This window comes from Populus alba, chromosome 3 (genome assembly GCF_005239225.2).
Source record: "Populus alba chromosome 3, ASM523922v2, whole genome shotgun sequence".
NCBI classification, from domain to species: Eukaryota; Viridiplantae; Streptophyta; class Magnoliopsida; order Malpighiales; family Salicaceae; genus Populus; species Populus alba.
The window spans coordinates 14,383,931-14,394,839 of record NC_133286.1 but is presented as its reverse complement, the minus strand read 5'-3'; the positions used below and the strand labels follow the sequence as shown (position 1 = coordinate 14,394,839).

The window sequence follows — 10,909 nt, the reverse complement described above, 5'->3', positions numbered from 1 at the left end:
GTGCATATTCCCATCACTTAAAGTTCTCTCTTCTATAGCTTCTATTAGCTAGTATTCGCTGTAGCTTCTAAATTCAAAAGGAGCTATTAGCTTTTGATAGAAATGGCTTCCAAAAGCACAGCATCACTTGCTCTCTTTCTTGCACTCAACCTCCTCTTCTTTTCCCTAGTCACTGCCTGTGGAGGGGGTTGCCCGTCTCCTAAACCAAAACCAAAGCCAAAGCCAAAGCCAAAGCCAAAGCCAACACCAACACCAAGCCCTCCCGGTGGAAAGTGCCCTAAAGATGCACTTAAATTAGGTGTATGTGCTGATTTGCTCGGTTCATTGCTTAATGTCACCGTTGGCAAACCCCCTGTAAAGCCTTGCTGCAGTGTCATTCAAGGCCTTCTTGATCTCGAGGCTGCTGTTTGCCTTTGCACTGCCATCAAAGCTAACATCCTGGGTATCAACCTTAACATCCCACTCTCTCTAAGCTTGCTTCTCAATGTCTGTGGAAAGAAAGTTCCCAAAGACTTCCAATGTTCCTAAGCATATTTCGGACGCCTTTGCATGCTTTGAAGTATGTTTTCTATTAAGAATTGTGTGATACAAGGAAAACAGCTGCTTGTTTTCGCTTGTACTGTGCTTTATCTGTTTTTATTCAGCTACCACGAATAAGTTTTATTAGTTTTCCTTGATGTTATATCATGTTTTTTATACTATGTGAAATATATAAACGTTTCCTTTGATATATATTATGTTTAACGTGTAATAATTGCTCAAACTTCTGTCATTACAAATCCTTTGAATTAAAATCGTGCACGATTTGCATATTGCATGTTAAGCATACATAAATCTTCTCCCAAAACAGATATTTAGCTTAGTGCTCCTCCTACCCCCAAAAACAAGTGTATACCATGTATGATCCAAATCTACTATTATTATCACTTAATCAAAAGAATAATAGTTAATAAAAAGGAAAAAGAAACTCTTCTCTTCCCACCCCATCTACAGTACTAGCAGTATACTACAGCCCAATACGGACGAGTCTAATTTAACCGAGTTGAAAAATATTAATTTGCCTCACTTGCAACGCCTAAACTAATTTCCATAAAAGTTGTACAACTTTTCAGAACGGACAGTTTTCCTTTATAATTACTGAAATAACCATAGAATTTTCAGAAATGGTTCAGTTGAGTCCTGTCATGACATCTAGTTTGGAAAAAACAAACCATGATTAGTTTTTATGTTGTGTGATTATCGGATATTGAAACATACAGTACCGTGGTCTTAAATTACAGTCGCTGTATAATACGGGCTGCCACAGATTTTATATAACGATCATGACCATCTTGCTTGCAAAATATTTGTAAATACACACACACACATCATTGATTTGATTGAATTTCACTAAAATACATATTATTAGTATTTCCAGATTAAAAAAAACATAAATAGTCACCATAAACACATTACTTCTCTACTAGACATTACAAAGTTAATCACTAACTCTCCAAAACGAGAATTATCAGGGATCTTTTGTTTCTATGTGAAGCTCCTTATCTAAGAATTTAAGAAAAAAAAATATAGTAATTTCAAGATTTTTTAGGTAGTGTTATTGCTATGGCCGCTGCCACAAGAAATTCTAAAACCCATTATAAACAGATTAATTATAACGTTACGGAATGCAAAATTTATAATATATGAGTATTGTTGTATCTGTTGTTTTTTAAAGTTTTTTTTTTTTTTGGCTTGGAAAAACATAAACATATTATATATATTTTTTAAAAAAAATTTATTTTTAATATCAGCAAATCAAAACAATATAAACACATAAAAATAATTTAAACGGCAAAAACAAACGAACCATAATGGATGTCATGTAATGTAATGCCTGTTTTTTAGAATCATGTTTATCACATCAAAACAGGGACAATTAATTATTTGACCTGCACTTCATCACGGGTTGGATAATTTATTTTTAGCAAAAAAAAAAATGAATACACAAACTTTTTCAATATGTTTTTTTACAAAAAAATCGTAATCATAAAACTTATGCATGTATGTAATTACACAAATCAAGAAGCATCTATGCCAATAAATGCAAGAAAAAATGTTAACGCATCTATTCAACGCGGCTTGATATGGGTTAAATTTAGACAAAAAAGAATGAACATGTATTATTAACTTATTTTTTATATCATGTAAAAAATATAGTTGTGAATAAAAAAGTCAATTCTCACTTATAATAAAACAGAAGATCATATGTGTTCATAAAGAAGTGTAAGATCTTAAGTTAATTTTTAACATTGTAGAAAAAAAAAAAAAACAATGTTGTAATTGCTACAGTGAAATATCATTTTCTTTTCATTTTGTATAATAATTTTTCAAAAAAAGTGTAAAAAAAAGGGAAAAAATTACAAAGAATGAAGATAAGGAAAAAAAATGGTATTAATAGGTCAAGTGTAGAGTAATAAATATTTCAAGTGTAAATAATAAAAAATAATAATTTTTTTTCAAAAAAAAATGTAAAGAACAAAAAAAAAACTAAAAAAATACAAAATAATGAAAATAAGAACAAAAAAAATGGTGATAAATAATCCAAGTGTAAAGTGATAAATATGCCAAGTATAAATATAAATAGGAAAAAAAATATAAGCAAAATTATTTTTTCAAAAAAACACCAAAAAAATATAGATTTGCCACCGCTACAGTAAAAAAATTAGAGAATTTCACAATTATACCATTTTTACAGAAAAACAACTTTTGCTTTTAGTATATGTAATAGCTATTTGATCTACGTTTCGCCACAAATCAGATTAAATGTTTTTAGCAAAAAAAATAATATGCATGCTTTTTCAACATGTTTTTTTTACAAAAAAAAAAAATTAATAATAATAAATAAAAAGGCCTATAATTACATAAATTGAGAACCATTTGTGCCAATAAAAAGCAAAAAAAAAAAGAGAAAAAGTTAACGTGTTTATTCAATTCGCCTCAATGGGGGTAAAATATTTTTTTTTCTAATGCAAAAGAATGAAGTGTAAGTCTTGTTAACGTGATTTTTGACATTGGGTAAAAAACATAATTGTAAATCAAAAAGCCGATACTTACATATAATAAAATTAAATGAAGATCATATATATTAATAAAGATGCTGACGGTTTTCAATTTAATTTCTTAAGTAATAGAAAAATTAAGTAATAATGTTGCAATTGCTATAGTCTTCGTATAATAATTTTTCAAACAAAAGTGTAAAGAAAAAAAATTACAAAAGAATTAATATAAGAAAAAATAATAATATAGATAGGCTAAGTGTAGAATGATAAATATTCCAAGTGTATAGAATAAAAAATAACATTTTTTTCAAAAAAAAAAAATTGTAAATAAAAAAAGAAAAAACTAAAAACATGAAGATAAAAAAAAAATGGTGATAAATATGCCGTGCAAAGTGATAAATATACAAGTATAAAGAAAAAATAAATATATGGTAAATTTGTTTTTTAAAACAAAATCCAAAAAATTATAGATTTACCTACTATAGTACTGTTTCAATAGAAAAAAATTAAAAAATACAATTATGCTATTTCTATAGGAAACATTATTTTCTTTTAATATACATGTATAATGATAATATCATTCTCCCAATTTATAATAAAACTATATTACCATTATTTTTACATGACACGCATGCCTTTCTCTTGGGGGGCAGCAAAAGTACCAAACAGAGAGAGAAGCGAATAAAGGATAAAAAAAGTTATCCTTTATACAGGAAAAAAAAAAAAAAACGCAAGATAAAAATATCATGAATAAAAACATTGTTTCCAATAGAGCCTTTTAAAAGCTTATTTCCTTGACACGAAGGGGATATTCTAGGTTCAATCTCGTGTTAATTTGATCCAAGATGACATCTTGCTGTCGGGTTGCTCTCCCATTTCATCTTATATATGGAAGTCTTTAGCTCCACCTAAAGTGGAGTCTTTCATCATCTTATATTGTCTTTGGTAAATTAACTAACTACTAACGACAATCTTTTTTTCAAGGAAACTTCCCTTACTCTTTCCTTTTCTGGAAAGGATTTTCCCCAACAAAAATTGAAATGTTCATCTTATATAACTGCTACTGCAGGAATGATAGAGCTTGTACTAGATCTTTCCTATCATGTCATTATTTGATACATCTTAGCTAAGCAATATGTCTCTTTTATAACCATCAAACATAGCATGATAATCATTTTCTCTTTATTATTACCACACGTGAAGACTGTGGCAACAATTTCAAAACTGGTTTGATATCTCTAAATACATGTTAAATAGAATAAATCAAATAATAATCAGTTAATAATATGATATGATAAAAATAAGTTTCGGTGTAATATTTTAATAATATTATCATATGATATTTTAAGGGGTTTGGACTACAAGAAACAAGCTGATGTTTGAGGATGATATGTAGGAGCTTATTCTCCACAGTATTACACTATGATTAAAAGCTTAGAGCAATAACTTTACATACACAAAGAATAATTTAATTAGAGGTGCTGAAGACAATTTATCATAAACTAATAAGTGAAATGGTTTTGGTTTAAGAGCTTGTCAATGTTTTTTTATTTTTACATCTCTATAGATTTAATGATAAATTGATTTATCAATTGGATCCAAAAATACATTAAAAAATTATAACAATCTATATATAATCATTAAAGAATAGAAAATTCAAAAAAATAAAAAAAATTCCAACAACATATATAAAATCATTAAATATCATAAAACTTTAAAAAAAAAACAACAATCTATATACAATCATTAAAAAACATAAAATTAAAAAACTAATTAAAAAGATTCCAACAATCCATATACAATCATTAAAGAATAGAAAGATTTAAAAACAATTCCCAATAACATTTATACAATTACTAATAAACAAAAAATATAAAAAAATGCAAAACAAAAAAGGAAAAAGAAGAATTTTATCTTAATGTTGAGTTTTCTCGAGCGAGCCTGTGAAGAGAAATAGAAATTGAACTAATCATTAAACAACAAGAGAAGAAGAAAAGAAGAACAAAGGAAAAGACATCTTATGCATTAAGAAAAAGAGAATGGGTTAGGAGAGAAAGAGAGAGAGAAGAGAAAGAAAGATGAAGATGTGGGATAAACAGAGTTAATGCTGCAGAGAAAGAGAGAGAAAAAGAGATGTATTTGTCTGTTCTGATTTTAGAGATTCTAATATTTTAATTTAAGGTTATTTTATCGATGGTTTTATTAACAATCAATTAAATATTAATATTTTTAATTCTTTTCATTGGTGTATCCTTCTGTGAAGTCTAATTGAAATTCTTAGCTTTATAAAAAAAATTCAAAAACTTGTCATTTATCACAGATGTCTTTACCTTTGGAAAATTAAAAATTAATATTTAATTTTTTTGTTGGTGTTTCCTTCGGTAAAGTACAACTAATTCATTATCAATTATCTATATAAATTTAAATTTCAATACATTTACCAAAAATCTTAACTTAACAATAAAATTGACAAAATATAAAACAAACATGTTAAATAAATTATTATTTATTTCATAACAAAACACCTAAGTCACAAATTCAAATTAAATTTCATCAATTTACAAACAAATATAATTTTATAAAATCTAAAACAAACTCTAACATGGACAAATCATACATTCATATAATAAATTTCCATGGGAAAATGGTAAGTAAACACTCAAACAAAATATATATACTATAAAAATATTCAATAGAAATTAATATTTTAAAATCAAGTTAAAATAAAAAATGGATAGTTTTGTTTATTTGAAGTGGAGAATTCTCAATAAAATTTAAATCAGGACAGAGATGCTGACAAACTGAGTGTTGAGATGGCTGGATTTGTAGTGGAAGGTTGATTTGTGATAAAACAAAAAAATTAGGGGGGGTTTATGATGTTTGTTGCAGAGAAAAATGATGGGAAAAAATTGAGGGATGGAGAGAGCTAGGAGGGTCGTTCGTCAGGTCATAAATTAAATATTAATGAAGGATTTACTGACGAATTTAATCGACGAGTTTAAATCCGTCGGTAATTTTGTTTGTAATCCCATTGGTATATTTTTTTTTCATCATGTCATCATACTTTTTTGTTTATTTTTTTATTCATTCTTTTCCCACTGTAATTCTCTAGTTCTATATTGAGGAAATATTTTTATCGGTATTTACCGACAGATACTGCGAGGACATATTTAGTCAAAAAAACTCACCGCAATCTACTGACGAAAATATTCCATTGATGTTTATGTTTGTATTTGTGAATTTTCTGGTAGTTCCACCCCTTCCTCAATTATCACAATGATCACTCAATTTTTTTTTCTTTGATTTTATTTTCTTTATCAAATTTTTTGATTTTTTTGAAAATCCATCAATAAAAAATATGATAAGCAAAATGGTTGAAAAATCATGAAATGACAAAAAATTAACTGAATTGTGTCAAAATAGTTTTTCATTTGGAAATTTTTATAATTTTTTATTTTTTAAAAAATATATTAAAAAACAAGAGATAAAAATTATAGATGACAGGGATAAAAAAGATATTGAGATTTTTAAAATTTCACAAGTTTTTGATAGATTTGTGACTGCAATGTTTAGTCAAAAATCTATCAAAACTTGGTCAAAAAATTCTATCATAAAAAAAAAAAATCACGATCGAAATTTTGTGACCGTGTAATTTACGATCTCATACGCGGTCACAAAAAAAAAAAATGAAAATTTGAGAAAACACGTGTGTGACCGAAAGTATTTTGATCGCAAATTTCGGTGCAAAATCAATGGGTTTTTTTTTTTTTTTTCCAGTTTTCCTTCATTCATTAACGTATTTCGATAGTTAATCAAATGATCAGTGCGTAATAAATTAGCAATAAAAAAGAACATGATTAATAGAACAAAATCAGAATTAATTTAAATCGTCGACAATAATTGAACATGAATCCACCATTTGGATGGCGGGATGGCCACAGCATGAATGTCTTTATCTTCCAAAAGTGTTGTCTTTTACTTGGAGTGCTGCATGCTACTTGTCAAAGTAACTGCTACAGACAGTATCCTCTTTAATTAGATCTTTCATCTATTAATTGCACCAAGACATTTAATGTCAACCGCAACTCCACAGCTCGTGAATTGAAAATTATACTGTTTTTTAAATTATTTTTTACTCTAAAATATATTATTTTTAATATCAGTAAATTAAAACAATTTAAGAATATTTGTTCAACATCAATACCATATATCAAGGAAAACGCGTATCTCGATCACATGGCAGAAAGAAAAACTGTCAATATTTCATATCATCATATTCGACTTCTCGGCTACACGAAAGGGCAAAGATTCCATATTAGTTTCTTGATTGAAACTCTCCAACATGCTTATTGTTCAAGAATTAATGATGATGGTCATCCTAAACTTGTTGAATACTTGTTTCTATATGTTCTTGAGACATGATGATGCGAAAGCGACATGTCATTTGAACTGCTATATATATATATATCTGTTTGTTATAACATCAACCCATTTAAGAAATCAATAATACACTTGTTCTTGATGAATATTAAGTCCACAAATTTCATTCCCGTGAAGAATCCTCAGTGCTCTCCAGCTTTTCAGTCGGTGAATAAAATATTTTGAACAGTTACTTATGCGGTTAATTATATTGCTATATATGAAGTACGCATGCAATGCCACGTCTCTACTTACATAGCTTGCAGTAATGAGTCACCATTGATAAGATTCCAAGAAAGAAATGTGATTTTTCTTTTTCATAGATTAGTATGAAAATGATGGAACTTAATCAAGAACAAATACAAGATGCACGGAATAATTTTGATATAAGGTCGTCTTACATGTATACAATGTAAAATAAACATATTAACTAAAAACTTTAGTTATTAAATAAAATTTAAAACTCACGAGTATTTAGCCATCAAAACTTTAATAAAATATTTATTGAATAACAATCTTAACTTAATATTTAAATTTTTATATTAAAATAATTCTTTAACATATAATCATATATGTTTAAGATTCATGACAGCAAAGAAATCTTCCAGCACTATTATGTTTCTCTTCCCACATGCAAGATAAATCCAATTATATAAACTTATCTTTTCTCTTTGTTATATACTAATTTTATTTCAAATTTTCATCATAAAATACTTCTATAAACTCCTTTCTTACTTTCTTTTTTTATATATATAATGGTAAACATTTGTGTGGCTGGGCCTTTTCTTTAGATAGGAATTATGCCTCAAAGTTTTTAAACTTATTCAAAATGTTACATATATCTAATTGACCAATAATTATGGTATTTTTCTATATACAAAAACCATAATGTTAATCTGGCCGTTGTGTGAAAACTTTGACCGATGATTAATATTAATGATCTGGGCATTTTATATGTATGCATTTTCTTAATAAATGAATGGAATTCACTGATCTAAGAGTAAATTAAAGAAGCCAATTCTGCGTACAAAGCATATATTGTTGATTTTTGGAGTGATTAATCCGGATGATTAACTCAAACCTACATAAAAGTACTCGTTCCAAATATGACCCTAGTTTTACTCTCACGGGTCACAAAATATCATGATGAAATTTCAGACTAGACACCATATAAAAGACCCTACTTGTTAGAGAATAATATAAATTATATATTGAGATCTCACTTAAAAGGTTAATTAAGTTATTAAGTTGAGATAGCTCTTTGACATGGTATTAATCTTGATGACTAAATAGTTACCAGTTTAAATCTCATTATTTCTATTTATTTGATAAAAATTAAATAAAAGGTAACGTAAACCTGTACAAATGTCAATCTTAAAGGGTTTTCACTTGAAAAGATATGATAGAGAATAATATAAATAATATCTTGAAATTTTATTTAATAATTTAAGATATTAAGTTAAGATAATTTTTTCTTATTCTCGAAGGAGCAGCACTCATGTTGTCAACTGAAACTAAAGGCGTGAGAATACATTCTCAGAACTCTTGCGTAAACTTAATACACTTAAAAAAAAATGGTGGTAGAATGATCCGATTATTTTACAGGGAGCATGGCCGAAAAAGAATAGCTTGGGGCCCATATGTGTAGTCTTTTGCAAAAGCTGCAATAATTCCATATACTGCTACAATTTTTTCAATAGCTAATAAAAGAAGTCATTGAATTATGCTGGGAAAAAAGAAGTCTACATTTACGAGATGACCAATTTTTTTGTTCTACCCATACATATACGTGCATGCATAAACATAGACTGCATGTTTATGTTTGGCAGGGAGAGCTTCCATGGTCAATAAATTACACGTAATTAAAAATCTTCAAACACGGAGAAGAACCAAACCCTAGATCGAGTTCACAAGACTAACATGCAGAAACCTAAACACAGAACATTTCAGGACCATTTTACCTCACAATCCTGAAATGACCTTATTTTATAATGACCAACTACAATAATTTCACAGAGGTGGGCATACAAAACCAGGAGGGGGGGTCTGTCCACAAGTTATCAGCACTTGAAGAGCTAGAGGAATGTAAATGGTGAGGTTAAGGAGCTTAAGCCTTATACTAGTGCAAAGACAAATAGCTGCTTCAAGCTCTAGCAATCCTTTAAGCACAGGACAGCAAACATTCTCAACCGGGTTCCCTAATCCAACATGCACCAAGCCTCCTAGCACATCAACGCAAGCCCCTAGTTTTAATGCATTGATTGGACAAGTTGGTTGGGTTGTTGGAGGAGGATTAACCCCTGGAATGCTGCCACCCCCGCCACCTCCACCTCCACCTCCACCTCCTCCTCCTCCTCCGCCACCACCTCCTCCAAATGGAGGACCACCAGAACCGGGTGGATATGGAGGGTAGCTTGAAGAAGGTGGTGGTGTTATCACAGGAGGGTTTGTTATAGGTGGTGCTATTACTGGAGGTGTTATCACTGGCGGGGGATTTATTATAATTGGTGGTAGTACTACTGGTGGCAATGGTGGTTTCTTGGAGGGTGAGTGGCCTCCATGATGCGGTGGATGCTTCGTGGTTGGTGGTTTTGGGTGAGGAACTATAGGGCGGGTTGGGCGGGTTGGAGGGTGAGGGTATGATGGTGGATGTGGTTGAGTGCAAGGAGTGCAAGCATAAATGGGTGGCAAGGATATTGCCATGAAGATCATGAAGATGAAAAGCATGGCTGCAAATTTAGAACCCATGACTTGGGGTTCCTTGGAAGGTTACACTGCTAATTGTACTTGGGTTTTTTGTGAAGGGGTGTGATCCTAAGTTTATATAGATGAATCTATGACCAACCCGTGACTGTTCATTTATGATATGAAAGTGAAAACTAGGCATATAACATCAATTTGTGTACAAAAATATATAATATTATGGAGATTTTTTAAAAAAAATATCAATGTGCAAAAAAAAAACTGTTTTCACAGACTAACATAAAACAATATTTGAAAAAATAGAACTTCATAGTTATGATAATATGAGAATAACACAATCCATTAAATTGTGGGTAACAACTCAACTTACTTAAACTGTGTCGTTGCTAACAACAGCGTAATCGATAAACTTATGCTATTTTTTTAAATGTTTTTTGGGTTGTGCTAATTTATTATAAAAAAAATCTAACAGCGAGAAATCCAAGAGACTTTGTTTTGTGAAACGAAATAGGAGAATTTGGAACGTTGTAGGTCCTTTGCAAACTTCAATGCCCCATCCGTGACTGTGGTTCAGTCCAATCCGTGAACTTGTTTAGTTAATTTCAGAGCCCTAGTCACTAGTCAGTGCTCTGACAGATTTCCATATGGCTCTTTCTTTGTTCGTTTCCTTCAATTTCATATTTTTCTGTCCATTTTCCCTGTTTTTTTAGCCACTTGCTTTTCTTCTTCGCACGTCGCAGTGTATATCT

The 10,909-nt window shown here is 29.6% G+C and overlaps 2 protein-coding genes across 2 annotated transcripts; one reads left to right on the top strand and one right to left on the bottom strand.

Annotated features, from left to right (window-relative positions):
* Positions 1-730, top strand: LOC118028594 (lipid transfer protein EARLI 1). The gene has a single exon (XM_035032240.2). The coding sequence runs from the start codon at positions 103-105 to the stop codon at positions 526-528; it is 426 nt and encodes a 141-aa protein (XP_034888131.1). The 5' UTR covers positions 1-102; the 3' UTR covers positions 529-730.
* Positions 731-9,154: 8,424 nt separating this feature from the next.
* LOC118028595 (uncharacterized) lies at positions 9,155-10,264 on the bottom strand. Its single transcript, XM_035032241.2, has one exon. It carries the CDS (start codon positions 10,203-10,205, stop codon positions 9,468-9,470), a length of 738 nt encoding a protein of 245 aa, XP_034888132.1. The 5' UTR covers positions 10,206-10,264; the 3' UTR covers positions 9,155-9,467.
* Positions 10,265-10,909: the final 645 nt, after the last annotated feature.

Bases quoted from the DNA above. Each gene is read 5' to 3' on its own strand.
- LOC118028594 (XM_035032240.2), top strand. From the start codon at position 103: ATGGCTTCCAAAAGCACAGCATCACTTGCTCTCTTTCTTGCACTCAAC.
- LOC118028595 (XM_035032241.2), bottom strand. From the start codon at position 10,205: ATGGGTTCTAAATTTGCAGCCATGCTTTTCATCTTCATGATCTTCATG.